This window comes from Achroia grisella, unplaced genomic scaffold (assembly GCF_030625045.1).
Source record: "Achroia grisella isolate CSIRO2021 unplaced genomic scaffold, CSIRO_AGI_Agris_v1 utg402, whole genome shotgun sequence".
NCBI classification, from domain to species: Eukaryota; Metazoa; Arthropoda; class Insecta; order Lepidoptera; family Pyralidae; genus Achroia; species Achroia grisella.
The window spans coordinates 690,768-717,904 of NW_026712841.1; the positions used below are offsets into that span (position 1 = coordinate 690,768).

General features: G+C 31.0%; 3 protein-coding genes across 3 annotated transcripts; all 3 read right to left on the minus strand.

Moving 5' to 3' along the window:
* Positions 1–14: 14 nt before the first annotated feature.
* LOC131844496 (short transient receptor potential channel 5-like) lies at positions 15–11,549 on the minus strand. Its single transcript, XM_059193400.1, is given in 15 exon segments — positions 15–152; positions 659–820; positions 2,357–2,472; positions 4,100–4,256; positions 4,258–4,302; positions 6,016–6,161; positions 6,750–6,947; positions 7,488–7,638; positions 7,958–8,078; positions 8,650–8,791; positions 9,594–9,805; positions 10,410–10,611; positions 10,696–10,828; positions 11,174–11,341; positions 11,457–11,549. Coding segments are annotated over 15 exon segments (2,184 nt in total).
* A 761-nt stretch (positions 11,550–12,310) lies between these two features.
* LOC131844236 (odorant receptor 85c-like) lies at positions 12,311–17,147 on the minus strand. Its single transcript, XM_059193062.1, has 9 exons — positions 16,877–17,147; positions 16,402–16,554; positions 15,771–15,953; positions 15,151–15,334; positions 14,617–14,713; positions 13,681–13,782; positions 13,054–13,142; positions 12,584–12,650; positions 12,311–12,472 (listed from the first exon to the last, which is right to left on the minus strand). The coding sequence occupies exons 1-9, from the start codon at positions 17,145–17,147 to the stop codon at positions 12,407–12,409; spliced, it is 1,212 nt and encodes a 403-aa protein (XP_059049045.1). The 3' UTR covers positions 12,311–12,406.
* An 831-nt stretch (positions 17,148–17,978) lies between these two features.
* Positions 17,979–23,231, minus strand: LOC131844197 (odorant receptor 4-like). Its single transcript, XM_059193009.1, has 9 exons — positions 22,961–23,231; positions 22,428–22,580; positions 21,645–21,827; positions 20,631–20,814; positions 19,980–20,076; positions 19,590–19,691; positions 19,240–19,328; positions 18,304–18,370; positions 17,979–18,190 (listed from the first exon to the last, which is right to left on the minus strand). Exons 1-9 carry the CDS (start codon positions 23,229–23,231, stop codon positions 18,125–18,127), a joined length of 1,212 nt encoding a protein of 403 aa, XP_059048992.1. The 3' UTR covers positions 17,979–18,124.
* Positions 23,232–27,137: the final 3,906 nt, after the last annotated feature.

Genomic DNA, 27,137 nt, shown 5'->3' on the forward strand with positions numbered 1-27,137 from the left:
TAAGTTTAATTTTATCAGGATTCTCCCTGATTGCGATCTCTGCTCACAAACTTGTTCACTCCATTAGCTTCTTTGCTTTTAAAGTATCTTTGAACTATCACTGTCATTAACGATGGGAATTTTCCTTGTAGATTCGATTCTACATCATGCTCCTGCAAATATTTTAATTACAATTAAAAATTTAGAATATCACAAATAAACGGATCTGGGCCTCCGCTAATGATTGGCTGTAACACTAAGATTATTTCTAAGAAAATATTGAAACCAAAGATTTAAAAAATTTTGAAGCTTCTGGTGCCGGGGTTAGATTTAACAATTAATATAAAATCAACTATGCTTACACATCTTGCATAATCATAATCTGTGTATAGATTAACCTTTCGAATAGGTAGTCTATACAAATAGGTGTGAATACAAATACGAATCGACCTATTTATATAATACTTATATCGCTTGAAAGGTTTTGTGATGTTATGTTTTGGGGTGTTAAAGAGGGACGTTAAGCTTAGCCCGCAATTTACATAGTGGTCTACAGTAAAAATATTAGTTTTGGACTTGACTTCATAATTATTAGTATCGTTTGTCCAAGTGCCGATTCAGTGCCCGTGCATAATATGGGCTAAATTGTATGTCGCACTTTATAAAAAAGGCTTTATACCATATAACAGTAATGTGAGAGAGACCAACGCGAGTGGACTCCTTTTGTCTTCGTAAGTTTAGCTCGTAACCATTGAACTATATTACTCATGCAGGCTTCCGTTGGAATCAGAAGGGCGAAGGGCGATGGAAGAGTCGTTTGCAACATGTAATTGATGTAAACCTTTAGATATTTTTTTTATAAATCTTAAAATAGTATGGTACTGTTCTGGTACATTTGGATATACATTAAAAGGGATATTAACTGATAGTAAAAAGATGCATCAACTTGCGCTAAAGGTATACACACCACCAGTGTGGTGGGGCACCAGTATTGGATGATGACTACGAGGTCCGACCAATTAGGAATTAACCATAATGGTTTCCAGGGGAGACCACATGAAGTTCGACCATATGTGGTGCAAGTCATGGGTCCTAGTACTGACAATCCCCTTCCTCCAATCATGGATGTTACAGATGTGTACTGTCATGTCGTAAAGAAGTGCGAACACCATCTTGGAGTAACCTCTATCATATATATAGTAAATAGTACCTACTACGGACATAAAGTTTTTTTTACTACTGATATCAGTTAAAAATGATAAGACCTTTAGAGCAGCGCCGATTAGGTGCGTGTCTGGTGCACTCGATATTTGATCCACCTCTACACTACCTTTATACGAAAATCTATCCCTATTTACGACCATGTAGAAAGTCTTGCACTATTTCAATATAAAAAAGTGCATAACAGACAGATTGGATAGATTATTAGGCATGTCATATTTAGAAATTTGAACATTAGATTAAATTTTCAAACATCTAAAGTGAATTATGACATTCTTATTAAAAAATAATCATGATTTACGCAGGTATGTATATGACAGACATGTAAACAAGTCCCTGGTGGGTCCACCATTTTTGGACTAAAATAGCAGTCTCACAATTTCTCGATCACAGTAGCATGCATGCAGGCGCAAAATCAGCATAGGTTTACAATGTACGGATGTAATGAATAATACAAGCGTACGAATAGAGACGTTACATAACTGCACTTACACGTCGGGTTATAATTAACAAAAACGTGTATATTCACAAGCGGTTACGTAACTGTCATGTGTTACCGTTACTATTACATTATTTTGCACAAAGGTGCGTATTTAGCAGCTCTAAGTTTCCTACATCAATGCTGCACTAACTTTATAATTTAGTCTAATATCCATTTGTGTTAGGCTAATTGTAAGTTAATCTTCTGCGTTTATTTGCAAATAGATACTAGATGTTGACTAGATGTATACAAATAAACGCAGAAGATAGTAGTAGAATGATCCAGAAAAATAGTAAATTGTCTACGGATGTCATTTTACTTTGTTTGGTATTATATATATATATATATATGTATACTTCTATATTTATTTTTCTGTAGTAGCAAATTGAGAAGACCATGCGATTATTTTTTAATTACTAAATTAAATTAAAAACTCGCCCAGTGTTATTAACGTTTGATATAAACTATGTATAGCTTATCTCAGTCAATTGAGGTGTCCCAGTCACGTGATATTTCCACAGGTTCAGTTACCCAAGACTCCTTAACTATAAACGGAATATATCGATATTTTTGCTTAATATTGACTTGCAAATTTCTAAATGACTAACTGACTAGTAATGAAAGTTAGAATACATTTCTTTTTTTATATTTATTTAATAAATTAATATCACTTACTTCTGTTCTATTGAATGTCAATTCAATGGCAACATTATTATTTACCCTTTGGAATGTGTTGGACATAGTTGCAATGAGCATGTTCAATACCACAATTACCGATATGACTTCAAAACCTGAAATATTTTGTCTTCAGATACAGTCACTGTGTATATTTATAGGTATGGGTACATTTTGGAATGGATGATAATTGTATAGTGCACTCACCTGCACTGAAGGGGCAACAGTGGGGGATGATAGGATGACCACGAGGTCAGGTTATTTCCTACATCGTAGTAAATTCACCAGGAATTTATCACGATGGTTTCCAAGGGGGAACCGCATGAAAATCAACCTGACATGATACATTGCTAGCAATGGGGTCATCAGAATTCACATCCCACTCACTATGTATATTAATATTAGTATAGTAATTAAGGAGTAGTCCTGCTTGCACTAACGGTGTGCGCCAGTTGAAGATGATTGAATGAGAATGAAATTAGTTCAGTTATTTCACTAAGAATTTAATAGGTCAATAGGTCAATAGGAAAAAGTTAATAGGTCTTTTATGGGAATAGGTATAAAAATTTACAATAAGATACCAAAGGATATGTTGGAATTACCCTTAAATAAATTCAAAACATCTGTTAAATCATATTTACTGAGCAAAGCCTATTACTCACTAAACGATTACTTGAACGACAAGTGTGCATGGCAATAGTTGTTCATGCACTGAATTTTCATTTAATGTTAGATATAAACACCTATATAAATATACATTGTAAATAAACTGGCTTTAAAAAAAAAGTAATTCAATTGAGTTTCTTGCCAGTTCTTCTCAATTGGATCTATATACTGAACTGGACGGTAGGGAAAAATACAAAAAAAATTAGAATGAAAAAATTTTACGTTCATAAGCGGCTAAAATGTCCTACATGAATAAATGATTTTTGAATTTGAATTTGAATTTTAAATGAAAATGTTAATCATTAATTCACGCATTGCTGTCACACTGCTGAGGAACTTACATGTATATAATACACATAGGCATACCTACAAGTATTAGTAGATATATCTCTCACTTTATTTTAATGCACGATTCCTTAAGGGGTAAGCAGAGATGCTGATACTGCACTGGATGTAGAGTACCATATGTCTCGATATTTATAGGTACGGGTTAATAATGAAAGTGAAATCATTGATGCAAGCTGGTTTTAAATATGCCTACTTGATGTTTTTCAAACAGTATACGATCTATTTGGTCATGTATAGCTTAGAACTGCTTTGGTACTTCAACTTTTCCACTTTTGTATTATTCATTCCCATTTGTATACTTCAGCTATCTTTAAAGGAAGTTTCCTTTATTATTTAAAGGAAACTTTTTACTTAATCTCATAGATACTATAAACATAAGCCCATAAAGTAACGCATTGTGGTTTAGTGCCGTAGTTCGATCTGTGTTCAAATCAGTGAATTCAAATCTGACTCACATCAACAGTTTACGTGTCAATTTCTATTTCTGACTAACTCTGGTGGTATACTATAATCACCTCTTGTCATGTTAGGTACTAATTATCCCGTGACATGTCAACTCCTCATGACATGTCAATTGGTATAGCAGTCGTGAATCATGAAGATATTTTATAATAACCCTCAAAATAAACATTTTAAAATTATGTATAAATATACACTATATATTTAGTATAGAATATAGTATACACATACTATATTCTTATATTAAACTCATTAATAATGAACACATACAACCAAAACAGAAGTATCCAATTAGTTCCGTATATTCATGTTTATTATTCTGAAACTTTTCAGAATATTTTGTGTCTTTTGTATTTATAAGTACCACATCAGCGCTTTCCAATGGAGCCATGCAGAATAAAGCCCAAAATAATGTTTTTAACGTATTTACGGATACGTTAAAAACATTATTTTAGGCTTGTAAATGAAGAAACCTGCATACCAAAATGTTTATTAAGCTTTTACTGTTAAATATTACCTATGTATTAACATTTTATCAAATTGATTCAACATTCCTAAATAATGTTGATGCATATTGAATAAATATTTCTGATTGATATATGGTTCTGGATTCTGTAGGTAAGATATACCTAAGTTTGTTGTAAAATATTGAAATAATATATTTGATAACTTAATTATGTAACTGTTACTGTAAAACAATACCAAAATCTGTATAAAATAATATTTAAACAGTGGTTGTTGAAGACGTCGGTGGTCTAGAGGTTAGTACAATGCCTCACAAGCATAGCGAGCCCGAACCTCATTTGATACAAACATTTGTGTTTATGGGTATAAATACAAATATATTTTTATATTGGTCATGGTGTTTTTCTATGTATATTTGAATTACGAAGTGTGTATTTAAGTAATGCTTTGTGTTACTTTACCACAATTTTAGGAAATGACCAGTTATGATTTATGATAATAATCATAAATCATTATATAGGATGAGTTACAGCATTAAACTTTTTTTACGGTGATATACAATTGTACATATTATACATATAAAGGATACCATGATAATATAAAAGGAAGCTCGTAAATATTGTTACGAGGGCACTATATATCCCGTTTATATATTGTGTATAAGAGATAAGTTAATCCAAAATAAATAGTAAAGTATAAAATAGTAAGTAGTAATATTTTTTATGTATATAAAATAGCAAAGAATCTGATGGCTTCCATGATAGTAAGCGGCAACCATCGCCTATATACATGAATATCACCATGGATATCATGTTATCACATATATCACATGATATACGTGAACTATTCATTCCAGAGGACTAAGATGTTGATGTAAGTAATTTCACTGCCTAATAACGTTCTATAACCAAAACAAAGCGTACATAACATCTTGGCGATTGAAATAGGGGACACTGAACTACCCACGCAGACAACTTTTTATAGCCTCACCTTAGGATAATAGAAACTCAAATGGTGGAATGGTGTAAAAACCATGAATGCTTTATATTGTATGAACTTTAAACTACAAATGTAAGAGACAATAAAGTTACTATTGGCAATACGTTACGCTGTAACTTTACAGTGGAGTTTTACTTTATGTGGAGTAGTTTTATTGAGGTCGGCACGGGTTTATTGCAAATAAACATTAATTTGACATCCAACTGGCTATGTGGCTCTCTCGTTCTATGAAATTGACTATCGAAAATGAAGTATAATTTAAAAACACTGTATAATGTGGTCACAAACAATTGAATAATCCTATCATATATAGGCTATGGTTACATTTACTAATCATATAACGCAATTTGTATCTCATCCAGTGCCTGAAGCAATTCTTTTGAGGCACATGGCTTGGTTTCAAAAAACAATTCAAAATTTTAGGTTTTTAAAACTCACTACCGTTACTAACTTGCACTACTGCGCGTAATGATGATTTTTGTGAACATTTCTTTTATCTATTTTCTCATGATGCTGTAAGAATATTGATAAGTATTATGTATGTCTATATAAAAAATACTATTCAGATGTTCTGTCTCTGTCTATATATAATAGTTGTCTACGCACCATATGGAATTTAATATAATAGTCACTGAGAGGTTTCATTTCTATATCGTATGGCAATTAAATATATAATTCTAAGAAGTAAGAGCGGGTTGTTAGCTAATATAAAACTTGAACACCTGTACAGTTTTCATTCCAAATTCATCTTCATAAACCATGCTATCGTAGTATTGGTAGAGACGCGCCATCCCCGCAGCGAAAGCGCAGATAATTATTGAAAATACTATCACGTATTTGTAAATGTCTATCGTCATCTTTCCTAAAGAAACGTATGTAGAATCATAAAAGTGTATTTATAAACAGGTGTAAGTACATTTCCAAATAGGTATCTAACATCTATAAAACACTGAAAAATACAACTATTATTTTATTTTGTAATAACATTAGTAAATAAAACAAGATGTTAAATTATAATTCCGAAGATGTAAGTTAACTTTTCTGATACCATTCGTATGGATGAAAGACAATTCGAAGTGTAAGTTTCGGTATTCGAAGTATTCGGAGTATTCGGTACCCCCAAAAAGTTGTAAAATAAGTTACATTCAAGTAATTTAAAATAAATATATAGCAAAAGATATATATAGTTTCAGAGTCTGTTACTAGTTACAATTTTACATTGTAAGGTTTACATGCAAAGGTTTTAATGCATACTTGCAAAATGTATAATGCATACCTGCAAAGGCCATAGATGGTATGGCAAATAAGTCGGAAATAAGCAAATATAGTGGCTAAGCAAAACGTGCTTAAACTTAACTTTATATTTCCCTTATAAAACACATATGGTAGGACAGTTAAAAAAAACTGAGTAAGCATTAAAATAATAGGAGATGAAATTAAGTAGTTATTAAGATACCTAAATCTTTATTTGTGTTAGCAACTTCTATCGCAACAGTAATCCAAAAAGTAAAAGTAAGGATGAATAATAATATTATGATAAGCTCCGCCCAGTTTCACATTACAGTAAAATATCGACAAGGGCCCAACACTAAACACATTCTAATGGCAGACCATAAGTAATCACATACATCAAGTATTAATGGAGCTTTAGCACCTAGAATACAGAATACTGGTCAGTAAGTAAATGTTCACGCATAACCTTTGCATTTAACGAACAGTTTAGCATGTTATAATACTATTATATAGAAAGTATTATCAGTTTGTACTCTTGACGCATTGAATTTGTTGGCTGGATCTCTAGAGTTAAGTCGAAGCAACTCTTCGACATAAAGGCTCCACTATGATCTTGTCAATTATTGGATATTAAATGATATTGTGAGTTCTTTGATATACCACACTTCTATATGTGTGGCAGGCTTAGTATAAACCTCTTTTTTGAAATATATTAAAAATAACTTCTAATTAAAAACGGTAAGATATAATAGTAAATATTTCTTTTTATACTAATAAGTACTAGGCTATTAGATAATCATGGACGTAAATACGGCTACTATAGAGCATCTAATTATCGGCGGAACTGCCATTCTAATAAATATCTAAGTAAGTAATCTTTTAAATAATCGGAACAATAAAATTTACTGCGATCATCTTGACAGAGTATCTCATTAGCGCCATCTGTTAATAAAACACGAACCTGTGTTTGGCGGGCCCCGTTTCTGTTCAGTTTTATCTTGATTCAAGATGTAGAAGACTAGAGTGAGGAACACGAAGTAAGCAGCTGCATGCGTAATAAGTTTATTCAACGGTATCTGCCAGTGTCTAACGAGCATGTGTCGTGGAGCTATCTGTATAAGATTTAATTAAACACACAATATATGGCTGATAATAAGCATTATTAAATATTAGTATGCGTAAAACATTACAAAAATAAAGGAAGAAGAGAAAGTTTTGGCAAAATATTTTTTGACTTGCACAGGATAGATTTTTCTTAATTTAAAATTAGACAGAAATGTGCTCTACAATAATTTAATAGTATGTATATGGTTATCAATTTCAGGCATGAAGTAATTTATATGTAATCAGTTATCACATACTGATTCAATAATGTTCTTAAACATTTTGCAAATGTCATAAAAAACTCGATTTTGTGCCTTTCGAACATACCACACACAATAATAGAATGAACGGCATTATTATAATTCGGGTTACGATGATGAATGCTTTTTTCAAAGATGATTTATTTCTCCAACTGTACCAGTCACCAAGCCAGAGAGATTCCAAAACTAGCAATTTTTTTAACAATAGCGTTATATATATTATATGCACAGTACATTGGTAATTGAAATATCAGCGATATTTATTTTTGTAGTACCTAATTGTTATTATTGTGAAAACAGTTACTTTGTGCGTAATCTATAAATAATCATAACACATTATACGAATTTTCTAAACAGTCAATAAAGATATATATAAATATCACAAAAAAATCAATTTAATTAATTACTCGAGGATACTGAGTACAAATAATACTTTATATTCATACCAATTTCCGTATAACTTCGTCCTTGAGGTCATGGTTTACAAAAATGAAAAGTAGATTATTTTATATATGAGAGGTCGGATATGTTAATAAAATAACTTATTTTTTAATTAGGATAGAAAGTAAAACAAGTATAACAAGATAACAGTGTTAATCTATTTACATATTTACTTATCGCGAAACGAAAACCGTCTCTACTATTATAATTACAAAAAATGACAATATTCCATGCGTAATCCATTAGTGGTGCATGACATAGCGGTATGTTAGAACCACTTGTAGAATTCTGCAAATCGTGAATATTGTATTTTATACCTGTTGTGTATTAGGATGTGCAATAAATTCCTTCTGTTTGTAGTCTAAAGCCATAAGTAGACGAGGTAATACGAAGTACCGTTGCTGACGGCATCCCGATTGTTTGAGTATCACCTCAACCTCTTCCGAAGTCCGACAGCAACCTTATGAGAGTTTATTTATGCGAAAGTTAACAATGCCACTTACTTCGATCCATTAATTAACTAATTGTTGTTATAAAATATAGAAAAAGAAAATGTCCGAAATCATTTCAATTTATTACAAGTCTGCCAGTATTGTTAATCCGTTGAATTAGTTGTCGCAACATAGCTTAATGGTGCCTTAACTGTGCTTTGCGATGCCCCGGGCATCTAATCGGGGGCACTGCGAAACCCCCAGAGCCCCGATTTGAAAAATTAAGCTCAGAAAAGCAAACCATAGTCTTAGTAATATTATTATATACGCTCACTGTTTTCACTAGAATTAAACAATGTTTTTGTAGTTAATCAAAATAGTTAGTAATCATGACTTTACTTTGTTGAAAATAATCAACACGTATGTATAATCGAAGGCCGCAAACAATATAATATGTAAAGGGGATGACTCTATTTTACCAGAGGTAGACTTTGTAGTCGTGTGCGTGGATACCTATGTCTCACAAATTTTAGCCGGTCACAACAAAGCTTCTTTATAACCTGTGTTTCGATTGGAGGGTGAGATTTGGCAGTAAATTTAGAGAGTAAGGAGGCGTAACATCTTAGTTTCCGGATGTTAACTCACGAGATGTTAGGCTATTCTGGTATATAGGCAACTGTTATCACTTATAACCCATTGGAACTATTTGGGATTCAAGTAATATGAGAAAAGATGGCTTACTTTATTCAGTCCGGATACTATATATATGTAGGATCGTGTTACTTTCGAAATAAAATGGCGTAATTTAAAAGAAATGAGTTCAAGAGTCACCTATAAGGTCAATAGCGAAAGCGCTGACATCATCCCTTAATTGTATGTAGGCTGCAGCTAATTGTCTATACGCAGTAGCGTTGTCAACTAGTACCGACGTGACGAGGAACGATGCCAAGATTGGATCCGGGGATGTTTGTATCAAGTATGCACAGTAAGTGGAGAGAGGCGCTATACTTGCATACAATGGATCGTCTTTCTCGAGAGATTTTCTTGAAAATAAACATAGATTTGATACTATGTAGTAGAGGTATCTTTGTTTTTTAAATTTTGGAAAGCCTGTATTTGTTCGCGAGATGGCATATATTTTCACGTTTAATATTTAGCCGTGAAAAGTAACATACAGATAAAGACACACTATTGCTTTTATTTAGTATGAATAAACTAAGGATATGTGAAATCCAATTGATTTTCAATCAGTGAACAATAATCTGTGCGGTTCAAGTTGGCGTACAGTGTATATTTTAATAAATAATCTAAACCAATTATAAACAGGCATAGACTATTTTAATATAAATAAAAATACTTTATAAAAGCTTAGCTATAACCGTATAATGAAGCCTAGTAGGCTTACTATTAGGCTTCATTATAGCTAATTTTTTTTTATACCACCTACAGATAATGCTGTTTTTGTCAATGTTTAAAATTTTTCAACATTAACATTCACTATCTAGGAAAAATTGATAAAATACATAAATAAATAAAATGTTTATAAATATAATTTACGTTCTGTGTATGGTACAATACAATATTTTTTACCTATATATAGTTGATGAATAAAACTAACGGATAGTTACTCGGACAAAACTAACTAACTTGCAACTTGTGCAATTGCAATGCGGTGAATGAGGTGGTACTATTGTATGACCACGAGCTATCAATAACGCAATAATTTCATAATGACCCAATTGTGCAGCCAATATCAATGGTGTTACATGTTCAGGAAATTGAGAGGAATGTGTCGATCCAGCAAATTCTAATCCAGGACACATTTTTTTCTGAGCTTCCAACAACATTACTACAAAAATAATAAATAAGTAAGTAAAATAACATATACTTGTAAAATTGAGTCAAGAGAAATGAAATCAAGAACAGTATTTACCCAAAATGTTAATACTGTTATATTGAACGGCGTATAAGATGTTGTCACCAATTTCTATATGTGGTTGGTTCGACAAAAATTCCACCATTTCCTCCGATCGGTTTTGCACTGCTATGTGAAGAGCCGATGTGCCCTACATTGTAATTGGTAACGTTCAAAATATGATTAAATATGCAAAGGTGTAGCTATAAAAGATTTTCCTAAACTTTTTTGGAAAATCTAATGTTGACACTAAACGGATGAATGTTGGAGTACTTGACTACAGAAATGATACTATACAGTATATAATAAGTGAGTATGGAGTATAAAGAATTACTGTTAAGACGTAAGTTGTTCTGTGAGAGTTCTGTAAAACTAGTAAGAAATTAATTATATTTCATCAGTTATCTGTATAGTTTTATATGACTTTAGCGATAAAACTTACATAAAACACAATTCATGTAGAATTGAAAGAAAATAAAAAAGTTAAAGTTTTGACCTGAAAATTAAGGCAGTTTATATTCAATCCAGAATGACTCTGAAGGTATTTTATTACAGCATACACATCACCATCAGACACTAACTGTAAGAATTCCGCCTCATCAGAATTTCATTTAGGCAAGTGAATACGGCGATTTACATTCATATCAAGAATCTCTTCCTCCAACTAAAATGTTAAATAAATAAGTCGCTGATGTATAATGTTAAATGTACTTTGATAATTTTTGATAAGATTGCTGAAACGAAAACTGGATTATATAATTAGTTAAAAAATATATTACCGATTCTGTTTCATCGCTATTTAGAGCTTTGTGTCTAAAAACTTTTGTGCTACATAAACGTATTCTTTTCTTTTTCAGATTAGGTTGGAACATAATACTAAATGCACTTATTCTAACCTGTAAAGTAAACAATAGTATGACACATTTTTATTGTCTATTCTACTTGATGTTTAAGCTACGTGACATATGGAATGTATTGTTTTACTTGAATGGGTTTGCTTCGGTTCGTGTTGCTACGGCATCATTGTATATTCTTTCATAATTAGTACCCACTCGAAGTCACAGAGTTGTAATGTAAAACTTTAGGAAGAAAATAATGACTTATATTTGGAAAAAAGTATTTAACATCTGAGTGAAAAAGAAGATAAAACCTCTGTATAGCCGTTAATTCGCGCGTGGGTTTGAATAGTTTTGTATATCTTTATAAGGAATAAGAAGAATGTGTTATTTTGTACTTTATCTCGGTGGTTAATATTACCAATTTGGCAAAGGTTTGAAAGTAGGTCATGTATGAGATCATTTTGTTGTGTATGCTTAATATATTGTAGGTTAGCTTACCTTACTTCAAGATCAGTAACTCGCACGTTATTCTTATTGAAATACTTATTATTCAGGTACCATACAGATATCTATTGTATAGTTTATATTCTTATATCATCTGTCAGATTAGGATCAATAATGTTTTTTATTTAACTTGAAATATTTGAAGAAAGTTTATAAGTAAAAATAAATCATAGTCAACGTCTTACTATAGGCAAACACTACCTAATTTATTTCATTTAAAATACATTTGCAGTATGTTGAACGTAATACAAATAAAATACCTAAAGAGTTTAAAATATTCAACCTATATCTGTTACTAGCAAAAATAGTTAAAGTTAGTGATTTATCTAACATTATAATGTAACATATCAAATAAACGTGAAGTAAATAGCTAGCACCAGATTAGATTACGTAGAATTTTTATTATACATAGTATAAGCGAGAGCAAAATATGAGTACGATGTAGTCAGGATCTGAAAGAGAAATTATCTTTAAAATATTTTCTTAAAAATTTCACTATAGATAGACTAAATATAATTGGTATCGGTAAAATGGTCTCTTAACTCATAAAATGTATATCTTACCGATGAATAAGTAGTAAGTGACACGTTCGTAAAACCCATGGCTGTAAACGCGATAGGTTTTTGAGCTCTGAAATTAAATAGAATGCTTAGTTTTTTATTTTCCTTTTTGTGTATAATACTACTATAATTATATGAATGAATAGATATAACATACGACACAAGAAGAAAATATGGGTCAAAAAATAGTCATACAGTCTAAACAACATTAAAAATTTAATATTAGTTTTTGATATTGACTACACGAGTACAGTTTTAAAAAGGCCAGGAGTATAAATATGATTACACATGTCCAAGTAGTTTAGCATTTTCTTCATTTAATTAATGTATTATACTCATTATATATATATATATATATATATATATATATATATATATATTATAATTAATTATACTTTTTGTTACTAATACATTTGTTTGTTAATTTCTCGGCAATGAGTATACGTCTTAAAAAATAATAATTAGATATGTACCTTTGTATTAGAAAAATCAGAGCGCGCCGACACCGTGGATCCGTACGATACCAACCACTATTATATGCTGATACAGCGACGTCGGCATTCTGTGCAAAACAATGAAATGTAATACATACTTAATGTTTTACTACTTATGGCAGATATACCTATTTGAAATATAAATATTGTAGCTTTTTATAACTAACGCCGCTTTTAACATCGGCATATAATATGCAAATTTATAGCTAGATTTATAAGGCATGAATATGTTGCTATTTTACTACATTAGGATTTTGTATCTATCAAAAACAGCCTTATTGCTCCTGTCATTGTATGACATTCCGCTTATAATATAATGATATAGCAAAAATTTAATGGCTGTTGAATCTTATCTCGATTTTAGCTTATATTTATTACCCAGCTAAAACACAGAAAATGTAATATTATATAGTAAAACCCAATGCGCGCTTAATTGCTTAATTTCTAATGTTTTTATTTCATTATATGTTTGAATATCAGTTGTTAATGACCTATGTATGTATATAGGTGAGAAATGTCACCACTTGATTTCTATATAGAATATCGTGATACCTACCTATATACATACATAGGTCATTAACAACTGATAGTTGACTGATTACTCACCGCATGAATTATTAGGTCGCCGTACCAACACAGGATTCCTATCTGCATCAAAGCTGAACCTAAGTACAATTTGTTACTAACGGCCATTATTGGATCCAGCAACTGTTGAGTAATAAAATATATTTTAGGCATCTGCTTTAGGAATAGTAAGTATAAGCATAGATAGGAGAATACTAAGATGATAATGGAATGGTGCACCCGCACGCGCTAACGGTTCACGCTGGCGAGACAGTAGAAATGATAAGACGAGCATTAGGTTAGGTGAGTTAGCCCATCGTGGCTAATTCACTAGGAATATATCACGATGGTATCCAGGAGAACCGTGTGGAGGTCAACCTGACATGTTACATTGCTGGTAATGGCTGGTTAATAGTTCATATTACCTATTAACATTCCCCATCTCCCAATAAGAGATTATTACATAGTATAAGTTACTCATTATTCAGAAAGAAAAACTAATTACTTTAGAACAAAATTGGGAATAGTGAAAGTAAGATTATATATGATACATAATGTTGATTTGAATTAAGGACTGTGACTACTTACCTTATTTGGATTTTGACCAGAGAAAATATTGATTTTATTTATTTTTAAAATTGTATTTCTATTTTTATACGACTTAAAAAGGTATAATATCGGCACTATCGACCCACGTAGTTTAAGGTGGTAACAGTCATTTATGTATACATAGAGGGTATTATAGATATAATGAGGATTAATATGTAATACTCCAGTTACTTTAGTAACTTTATTATCTTTTTTAATCTTAATTAACAATGTGTTCAGATCTCCTTATCCGTCAAAGATATGAGTAAGACTGTGGAAAGAGGTAGGCTTGGAACCTATGTTGTGATTTAAAACTGAATATTTAATTAGAACTGCTTGTAAGGTGCTCTTTACTACTAATCATAAAATATTTTAGCAGTTAATACTTACGACAATAACAAATACAACACAGCAAATGTTAACCGAGCTTAGCATAATATTGACAAGGAATGCCAGTGAAAAGGCGTCTGAAAGATCCTTACAGTATCTGTAAATAAATTATACCTGTTCTTGTTTATGAAACAAAACAATCTAGTTCTTGGGTAGAACACCATACTGTTAAGGTATCGATATTGTTTAGACATAATTAATATTTTCAACAATAAAAAACAGAATGTAAATGAAAACTAAAAAATATCATAATAAAGCTTTATGATGTTGGTTTCAAATTGATTATGGATTATGTAATATAGGACATAATTCTAAGATTACAAAACAGTTTTTTAAAGATAATAACGATGAAATTATATGGATTTGAGGGATAGCGGTAGGCTCGTTCTCACCCATTTTATGTACTGCTCGAAATAAGAGCATGTCAATTGTTTTTCATTCACCACAACGCCTATATTTGGTAACGTTTCTGCTGACCTCATCTGAAATAACAGTTTTGATGGCATACATTACAAAAATACACCAGGAACAAACCTAATAAGACGCTGATGAAGTTTGATATTTTCCATTATATCTTTGTAAACCTCCTCGTCCGTCTGATTACTTATGGCTACATTTTGCAACCGTCGCTGTAGTATTCGTAACATCATGCCGATGTGACTCGCCATCCCGGAAAATAGTAGATCAGTACTCACCATAAACCACACACATGTTTGTCCTGCAATATGACTATATATTTACATATATTATATGTATAATAATATTTTTTTATTATGGACCAGAGTAAAAACTATTGAATGATGCATATGTGGCAACAGTAAACATTTACGTCTGAATGATACACACTAACTGTAATTTTTTTTACTGAATTATACACACTTTCATTATAATTTAATTAGATATTTCCTAGGCTAAGCATCTTTATTATAAATCTTTCTTTTGCATTAATTTGTTGCTTTTGCTTTTGTATATTTGTTATCTTTTCACGACTAATAAAATCATAATGAGTATAATGTGAATGTATTACTAGAACGGACATAGGCTGTCCTGTATGTATATTTATTCAGAATATAAAAATAATAAAGTAGATGATATTGCAGGTATAATATGTGATAATTTATAAAAGAAAATATTAAGAATAAATTAATTCTTACCAATAAATATTTCGAAGATATAGACAAAGATGTGTATCACGGGTTTGTATTTATCGAAAGGGTACCAGGACACCCAAATGAGGCCCATTTTAGACTCCTGTCCAAGTAACGACTCGTACATGTAAATGGCGACTGGAGTTAAGTTATAAAACCATAAGCCAATAATGTTTATAGCGAAGTACCCTAAAACACAATTGATAGAATTAGGTTAGGATACGTATCCTCTTGACGGTTTCTATTGAAAGGGCTCTTTTAACAAGGAATACATAAAATGATTAAGGTATAATAACTTGAACACAGCTTTTACCAGTAAAATGCTTGTATACATCTATGTATAATATGTATTTATACAAAATAATTATGTATATGATGTCATATTCAGTACATAAAAAATTCAGGTACCAAGCAACATACTTTGTATTTTGTTATAGTAGTGTGGTGCAACGAGCTTCAAATAATAAAGTGATGCCTATAGTTTTGTTTAACTATATTGTTTGCTAATCCAGTTACATAGAAAAAAGCTCTACTTAGTTAGTAACGTAAACTCGTGTAACTGCATGATTACTTATTTATATCTTTGTACAAAACTTAAAATATCATATGAGAATAGTCTAAAATTATTTCAAATTACATTGATGGGCGATGTGCAACGTGGAAAGTGAATTTTCTTTAATAGTTTGTGCTTCCTTATCGGACTGAGGATCTGGCCAAATCACAGCTAGTTCATCAATGAGCTGTTTGAATTTATCTTTTTTGTACCATAGCGCAAATCCTTTCGCCATACCTGAAATATGGATTGTTGCTGAGTTTAATTTCTTTTACAATGTGAAGGAACAGTATTGCTACAAAAATAAATATTATAAATTATTATAGTTTTAAATAATAAGTACTATGGTTAGCATATTTAATATTGTAGTTAAATATTATCCACTAAATGATATCGGTCGATTTATCGAAATAAATATTAATAAAAATTGTATAAAATATTAATGGAAATATTACGCATTGCATTCACCACAACATAGACTTGTAACTATATGCCTGCTACTACCTCAGCAAAGATTATAATAGAAGTAACATTAATGTATTTAATATTAGTTACTTACTTAAAACTCCATATCCATAGGTGTGAAAAAGCGGAACTACATCCTCCACTCGTGGTGAATTAGACAAAGTGATACCTATATATACGAAATCACCAAAGACGTGATAGCATAGAGTACAGACAGAAAGGATGAATACTAGTTTTTGGAATAAGAACGTCATAACATTCCTTGGTTCTTCAAAAGATAAGCCCATAGATTTCATACAAAACGTGATCAACACTAAGGATTTATTTATTTCAGATTTAGCTTTTAATATTGCCGTTTCCGACATTATAGTTTCAAAGTTTCAGTTTTTTTCTTTATTTTGAGGATGTATTGAAATGATCTGATACAGAATACTGAAGTATCACAAAATATACTCTATATTTTATTTTTTGTGTGTGGAAAATGGTGATAACTAAGTCTACTAATTTCGACTTTTGATTAAGTTGTGTGTTCTAGTATTTCATGACATCTTATTTAAAGATATGAGAGTTAAGCCTTTCTGAAACTTCAATTACTTTCAGATACTTTTCAGAGTGGGCGTATTTTACAGACGAATAACATATGTTTAAGCATTAAAGTTTGTGTTTAAAGTATCATTAGTCCTACGAATAATTACACCTCATATATTAATATAGTATGCCACTTATATAGTTTAAAATAATTTACTGTGTTAGTTACTTTTAGTATAATGATACCTATCTACATACTTGTGTACAGGACATGAATTGGACATTAATTTATATGGATTCAGAATCATTTACTAGCGACTTGGCACGGTCCGTTCGAACCGTACTAGACTTCATGTAATTTGTAAAATATTGTTAAAAAGGTTTTTAGTTTAAAGAATAGTTTATTAATTTCTTTAATAGAGGCGTAGCTTTCATAGGTAGACTATGAGTAATACTGGATATAACGTGCTATTTAGTTCCCATTTAAAGCAATTAGTGCAGTACATTGAAAATCGTTCACGGTACTGTTAGTATTAGCAGGTGACAGTTATATATTTCGATTCGGCGGACAGTTTGAAGTTTTAGATTATAGAAAAAATATACAAAGAAAGTATTGGGCGTATTTAATCAATTAATACACTAAATTGAGAACTGCTCAAAATGTTCTATACTAATAAGTAATTTTTTTCTAATAAAGCGTCTATATGCACAAAAATATGATATCATGATACTATAGAGAATGTCTGGATAACATTTATCAAACAATATATACAGCATTAGATTTCTAGTTTGGGTATGGTACGTAGTGTGATGATCATTTCAAATTTTTGTTGTACATAGTATAAGCGAGAGCAAAGTATGAGTACGATGTTGTCAGAATCTGAAAAAAAGGCATTGTTTTAATAATATACACTTGAAAGATTTTCTTAATTAATTCTTTTAAGAGCAATAAGTATGCATTCAAGTTGGTCGGTTTATGTTAATAAATCTTACCGATGTATAAGTGGTCAATGATATATCTGTAAAACCCATAGCAGTAAAGGCTATCGGTTTTTGGGCCCTGTAACCAAATATATTTTATATAATTCATAAAATTGCAACGAAAACTGAGTTTTTCCTGAAAATTAAACGGTTGATTTGGGCCCTTATACCGCTGTAGTAAAGTAAATTAAAACATGGTGATTAGAAAATTGAATTGAAAGTGTGTCTCTAATAAAAATAAGAGTTCAATTCAAATTTGGTCAACTTCAAAATCTTGTCAAATAAAATTTTCTATTAATTCTCTTATAAGGTGGCCTTAATGCTATGACATCCATTAGTATCCCATGTAGAATTTTGTCCACGCCCACATTATTTTTATCAATAAAACGATTGAGATGGTAGTAGACACATAAAAATGCGAGTAGGTCAGTCGGCTTTATATAGAAATCGGTATAATTCATCGATTCTAAAAATTGTGTATTAAGTTTTGTTTTCCGTCACGTTTTTCAGGCTGCTGCAAATAAATGTTGTAGGAATAGATGTCGAAAGAGCATACAACGGTAGAATGTTACCATATCATGAAATAGAATGTAGCATAAAAATACATAGTTTCTTCAGATAGTATTGTACAATATATGGCAGTTTCAAATATTTTTTTACAGAAGTTTGCATCCATGAGATTGGTTTTTTTTTCTACACAATGTTGTGTTGTTACATACAAATTGAAACACAATTTTACGAATATACATCGCCGTAATACTTATTACTGTCGGGCTGGATAAGTAATCTTTAAAAGGGAAGAGCAAGGTTATTGTACAGACTAACTTGGAATACAGAGTCCATAGCTACGAATTTTATTACTTTAATTTTGTTTATTGCCCCCTTTGGGTATGCATTAGTTTATCGATGATCTTGCCATATATTTCGTAAAGGTACAGTTGCAACTACCTCTGTATAAGGAAAAGCAGAGCGCGACGACAGCGAGGATTAGTACGGTACCAACGGCTATTATACGCTGCTACAGCGACGTCCGCATTCTGCACAAAACAATTTAGATTACTTACTGCTAACTACCAGATATATTACAAAATACCCACCATCATACTACCTATAGAAGGGATAAGGATTAATGTTTTTAATCAAATGGATGTAATAGTCGCGGGTTGGATTCCTCACATGGTGCAAAACATTTGTATGCATGAGTATGATTGTTTGTCTATAGAAACAACAGTCTTTACAAACTGTAAGATTTTATCTGCATTAATTCTGGTATTGTATGTAAAAATTATAATATTTACCGCGTGAATTATTAGGTCTCCATACCAACACAGGATTCCTATTTGCATCAAAGCCGAGCTTAAATATAGTTTGTTGCTGCCGTCTATCAATGGGTCCAATAGCTGGAAAATAATTATGTTATATTTAATATTCAAGTGTTATTAAGTTAAACAATGTAAAAAACCTAGTAGGTATCTATACAAGTATATCTATAGAAGTGTATCTACACAAGACAGATTATAAAATAAAAAATAGTGAAATTTCAGAAATATTTGGAAATGTGTACTTGGATACTTAAGCGAGAAATAAATATTTTTTTTCTACGTTGTATCATTGTTGCTATATGATATGGTATGAGAAATAAGGCTAATGACAAACTTCTCTAAAATAAAAATAGAATAGGTACTTACGACAATAACAAATACGACACAGCAAATGTTGATTGAGCTTAGCACAACGTTCACAAGAAATGACGGTGAAAATGTTTCTGATAGGTCGTTGCAGTACCTGTGAAATATAAGGCCTGTAGTTTACTTTTTTTTTTTAAAGTGAATGTTTTTCTAAAACTGATTGGTTTGCAATGTAGCGTTGTTCATCTATAATTTACTATATAAAGTCTGTATCAGAATTATTATTGTCTCATCAGTTTCTTTTAATTGAATCAATACTTTAGATAGTAAAATGTAAAACAATTGAAAAACCTTCAACAAAAATGACCATGTACATAAATTTAAAATTCCATTTCAATTTTATATAAATAGTAAGGAACTGGTTTTTATAGTAAAGTAGTCCAACGAGATGTAAAGACTGCAAATATTATGTTGTTATTTCATGTGTCTCCTTCGTCCACGTAATTTTTGTAAAAGGACTTTTTATTATCATAATATTAAAGTAAAAACATTTTCTATGTTTTTACTTTAATATTACGATAATAAAAAGTCAACTTTCACAACTGTCGTTTTCGATGGGGTAATAAGCATTATAAACTTTAACGAACACAATATTGGACATGCCCACATTTCACTGCCTACAATTATGAATTGCAGTAATCCACTACGAACCTTATAAGGCGTTGATGGAGCTTAATATTCCCTATTATATCTTTATACATTTCTTCATCCGTTTGTTCAGTAGATCCTATATTCTCCAATCGTTGCTGAAGCATGCGTAAAAGCATACTAATATGGCTTGCCATTCCAGAAAATAGTAGATCAGTGCTCACCATAACACATACACAAGTTTGTCCTGAAAACGCGTATACTGTACAATGTCTGACATGTCTGTACATAAATATTCAGTATCAGAGATTATTGTAAAATTTAAATTTAATATCATTCATGGTTTCTTTTTTAACAATTAATATATATAGCAAATATTTGAAAGTACAAATATCCCACTTATTTCAGGTATACCGAAAGAATAGGTGTTTTAAACTAGGTATTTTAAATTATATACATTAAATTTTAGATAGTTTTTAAAATAAACGAGTGGGTGTGTTTTTATTGAACCAATATAGTAATCTAGATTTGTTATTCAAGAGCAGCATAATAAAAGTATCTGTGTAGATTCAGACATCACTGTATTATGTTATTATAATTATGCACATGGTTTTTTGATCTTGAAACGTATAGAGGAGCTCGAACTCTTATTTTAAACTAGATTAATTGCTGCTTAGTATGAGTAGTAGTACAATGGAACAAAGTAAAGTGTTACTCTGAATGTGATAATCGTTGTTATATTGAGATAATTGTATATCATTACAACTTTCACTCATAACTGTTAATAAAACAAATATTTAAATTGCGAATTGTCTAAATAAATGGTTGTATGAAGCGTAACGGTGTACAATTGTACTAATTTTCTTGTCAATGATATGTTTCTTTTTGTATGTCACAATTAAAACAGGATTAAATTAAGTCTTTATTCCGGTTTAGTTTTCTAAAGTATAGTTTTGTTTTAAGATTAAGATATCTAACAAAAAGTTAAGTTTTATTTACTTTTTTATAGATTAACTGTTTTTATTTATAAAATAATAATTAGAATTAGTTCTAAATACAGAATATGAATAGACTTACCAATAAATACTTCAAATAAATATATAAGAATGTGTGCCAAAGGCTTTCGTTTATCGCACGGGTACCAAGAGAACCAAACGAAACCAATTTCAGCTTCTCGTCCTAATAACAAATCGTACACATATATGCCGATTGGAGTCACACAATAAAACGCTACTCCAATTATGTTTACACCGGAGTACCCTAAAATACAATACAAAGTTATTTTTACACAGTAGAAATGCCAAGCAAACTGACGAGTCACGTGAAGGAGTCAGCTTAAAATCGTAGGAGGAGGCAGGAGTTGGTCTTCAGCGGCTCCATAAGTCCTTCAGTGGATTTGGAGTGTCATTAGCACTCCACGTATTTTTCCGTGAAGTTGTACAGCAGCGGCCAAAATCATTAGAAATCTCATAATTTTTACACACTACAACCTGTTATACAGTCCGTCCATTTTTCATGCAAACTCTAGTCCATCTAGGCGAATATTGATATAAAGTTTATCGATAAGCTGTGTTCTGCGGCATCCCATTTCGTTAAGAATATTCTATATATTGTATATATTATTATTTTTATTATTACATAGGTTATAGGAATAGCTGATATATTTGAAAAGAACTTAGTTTTTTGTCTTCTCCAAATTAAAAAAAAAACTTTTTCATTAGAATATATAATTCTATATAACATTAAATCTCATTCATCCTCTACATTGGCAATTTAGCCATAATACATATACGCATAAATATTTCAGTCTCTCTTAAACAACAACAAACAAACAACTGTTCATGTTTTGGTTTAGGTTACATTGATGGGTGATGTGCAAGGCGGTAAGTGCATTTTCTTTAATAGTTTGTGCATCCTTATCAAACTGTGGATCCGGCCAAATTACAGCTAGTTCATTAATTAGTTGCTTGAATTCATCTCTCTTGTACCATAGCGCAAAGCCCTTCGCGATACCTGGAAGTATATTGGTCCGTTAGTAATTGGCCCAATTCTACATGAATTGGGCACTCTATAAACTACATTTATTATTTTAAAATAATAAATTGGCATGAACTGATACAAAAGGCAGTCGTATCGCTAAGAAATCTCTTTTAGACATATTTGGGTAGAGAAAATTTTAATAAGAAAATATATAAGGGGGGGGGGGGGGGTGAGAAAAGAAGGTAGCGAACGTAAGAAGGAAAATAAAACTTTTTAAGAAAGATGCAAAATAAAGATTTTAGCATTTTAAAATAACAAACAGAATCAAAATCTGTCTAAGATTAATCGAGTATGTAAATTCAACTCGGACTTGACCGTTTTTTCTATTACCGAATTCCAGTTACACTACTTACTTAAAATACTATATCCAAAAGGGTGAAAAAGCGGAACAACGTCCTGTACCCGTGGTGAATCAGACAACGTGAGGCCTATGTAAACAATGTCACTGAAGACGTGATAGCACACAGCACTAACACAAAGAAGGAGTTTCATTTTCTGGATGACATAAGTAGTTATTGTCTTTGCATCTTCAAATGATAAACCTAGGCATTTCATACATAAAGTGATCATACGCAAAGATGTGTAAATTTCTGTTTTCGCTTTTAATATTGTTCTGTCCGACATTATAGTTGCTGATATTTTTTGTAAAACGAATTAGAAACGTTCTTTATTTATTTATATTAATTTATTGTTATTTAATTCATACACATAGTATTTTTATAATACTTATTAAATATACATTAAAATTTTCTTATTTCTTCAATTTACTACTAGCAATGTTGGATTACTTTATAGTAATCTAACCTGTCTAGTAATCTAGTCTATCGCTACGTTCCGAACTCCTGATAGAATATTATTGAATGAACTAAAGAATGATTGGCACATATTGTCAGTAGTTTGAAAGTTTGTGGCATTCGACTTAATAAATTAGAGGTGAATACTTTTCTAATATTTATTCTTTCCAGTCAATGATAAACACTGGACAAGTGTGTTTCGGGCACCAGAGAATGGGGTTCCGCACTTGGTCACATATTTTAACCGTTAAAAATTTTTGACATTATATATAGTATACATACTAAAAACGAGTTAATAAAAAAATTCTATTCTACTTAGATATTACCTATCTATCGATCAATAGTAATCTGCTCTTAATTAAACTCAGATTTTGTAAATGCATACAAAACTTGTTTGTAAAAGCAAGGAATAAGCTTTTTATTTAAAAAAGATGAACATTTTTTAATGCTTTCAAAAACATTTGTTCTACATTTCAGATTTGAATTTGGTAATTATTGCCATTTTCGTAATGTGTACCTTTTGCAGAAGTTATATGTTGTTCTGTAAAGTAACATAATATGTGAACTCAATCGTTTTAGTCCTTTGTTTAAAGAATCTGAAAATAGGCGTATTCCTCTACTATACAAGTAAGTAAAAGTTTAATTTTGAAGTATCGGACGATAGAATAAATACGCCACATGTTGATACGCTGAAGAGTTCAGGAAATTTAGCTTAGGAATTATAGTGTTAGTTTCTTTAATTGGTTGGAATAATAAATATGCATTTAAATAAAACAATTCGCTCAAATATCTTTATAAAAAAATAATGAATAAAAAGTTGTTGAATTCCTTACTGCTACAAATAGCAGAATAACTAATAGAGTAAATTATTAAATATTATTTCAATTCTCACACAGCATTCTGTATTAAATGACTTTTTGTATTATATTTTATACCTACATTATATAATTTTGTATTATATATTAGAACGGATTTCGAAAATATTTTTGATTGAGATAAAATTGCAAGTTGTATAGTATAGGTATAAATTCATTTGATTAACAATCAAATTATTATCAATATTGTTAATAAAATTGCTAATAAAATTAATTAAGCAGTAGGAACCAATTTTCTTATACCATTTATATTATATAATTTGTTATTTTGCACATGAAGCTCCAACTTTTTCAAGCACCGTAAAATTCATCGATAATTTTTATACAGATTCCCTCCTCCTCCTCCCTCATCGATCCACCGTCTAATTCAAACGGGAATCGAAATCGTATTAGAGTAGTCAGAAAAAAAATATACAGAATATATTCAAACTGAATTATGTCTTGAATGAAATACCAGTACCGTATAATGGGATAATCTCACACATGTTTCATAGCGTGACGTGATTGAATTGAATCATATTCTTCATTGTTGCGGTACAAGATATGCGTGGTTATTAACACGCGAACTGCCTTAATTAATATCCGATAGGTTCAAACGTTGTTGTTCTAAAGTACAGATTAAGTGAGTAACAATTGACTGTCGCGGGAATGTCGTGCTTAGCAAAGTCGCATGGTAGCTTACACACACCCAGATACTTACACATGTAAGGTATTGTGAATAGGAAAACATTTGTAAACCAGACAAAACTTTGTTACATCGAAATTGTTACATTCAATAATAAAGAATATTTTTTTCATAACAATACCGCTTCTTTTTCAACATCATCATCACGAATATAAGACACTAGCGTCTCGACCCGGTTTTGCGTTGCTGATACAGAAGAAGGTTTACAAAGAACTATTATATTTACATTAAATACAAACCACCATACTCGCTAATCAGGTAACTTTCTAAAGATAAAATCGGTTAAGTAATTTTTGAGTACATTCATAACCTTCGACTTTTATAATATTATTTTAGAAGATTAACGTTATTAAAATTAGCTTTCAAGTTACTTCGTTTAAAGTATACAATTTGTCATTTATCACATTTACTTAAATTGCGTCAGTAAAAACTTAGGCAAGCACTAAAGCAAGCAACAATACCAGTAGAAAGTAAATACTTAACCTTTGACATGGAGCGAATATTGTCGTGTACAATAGTTAGGTGAGTACAGGCCGCGAGCAATAAATTTGTAAACATTTTTAGTAGTACTACGTTACTGTAATATTTCTTATACTTCCCTAGATTTTTAGTTTCGTATAACAAGATATTGCTTTTGGTACCTATATTTTTGTTTAAAATAAAACAAAAGTAAATTACTAGAATGAGAATGTTTAATTATGTCTACTTACTACAGGTCTACTATTTGAATTGAGACCATTTTTGTAATGTTCGTTTCAAATAGAATTAAATTAAATAGAATAAATAAGTAACAATAGTTAGTTCTACTAAAGGACACGAAATATGTTGGCGCTGTTCAATGTTATCAGGATCAGGAATAGTTTCTAGAGTAGACCGTCTAGACTGTACATATAACAAAATTATTGTAGGTTTCAATATGTACTTAATTTTTTAATAGCAACATTTACAATATTCATCTATACATGTTTAAAATTTCTTTAAAAAATGTGTATTTTGAAGACTACAATTATGCTCTTTTTCATAGTATCTCATAAAATAGCATAGATTGCGTTGCACCTATAAAAAACTTTATTTTTCTACAGATACCAAAGATGGGCATTTCTTGCTGCGATCGGTATTTTTTTTTGTATAATTGACTTTTTTCAGTTATGGGCGGGCATCGACACGAATTAGAGTGATTTAAGATTTTCCCGCTAGAGATCGCGGTGTTTCGGCAAATTTAGCACGCGGGCCGCGGTCCGTGGCGGGCTTTACAGTTTGCAACCGTTACGAGACGATTAGCCTGCGCACGCGCAAGCAACGCACACACCGGATACTGCGACTGCGACTATCTCGTTGCAGCCAAATGCACTTGTCATCTTTAATAAATCTAAACACCCATTACAAATCAGATAGTTGTATAGTTTCACATACGTAGTGTAGTATACGCGATTTAATGATGCATGAAACACGAATCTCTTCTTGATATCGAATTCACGAAAAGAAAAGCTTCATGTGCATCATGGAATTATAATTGAAAAGTACCAATGTACGTATATTTGTAAAGAACAAGGTCAGACATATGATGTATTTATTACACGGTTTGTGTTGATAATTATTTTAAACGTTACACGAAATTAATTGTAATTATTTTTGTGTGAGTTGTATGGAAGCAAAGCCTAATGTGAATATAATAATCGTTGAAATCTCGACCAAGTAAAAGTGCTTGTACCAATGTTTGGACGAGCGACCCAGATCTATTCAACAGTAGTATGCCAGAGTTCGTGCAAAACATCTACATAATCACCATCAAACTAAAGGTGCGAAAACGAAGTGAAATTTTTAAGAGGATGTGGGCGCCAAGATTTGTAAACATAACGTTTTACCCGATACCTTAACGTTCCTATATTATGACATAACAGAAACTGATCTAGTACAGACACTTACCTGTATTTATTTATTGAGAACAATTTAAAAATAAGTATACTTTTATGATCCCACATTCTAAATCCATCCGCGATATATATCAAAAGATTTTATATATTTTATTTCTCGAAGTAAGTTAGCTTCAATAATTTAAAAACCGAGTTCTTAAATGATACTCATTATTAGTCCAATCTTATTGCAAAATAAGGATAGTAGGCATATGTGACGGACATCATGATTTGCCTATGCATATGAATCTGAAATGATAGTG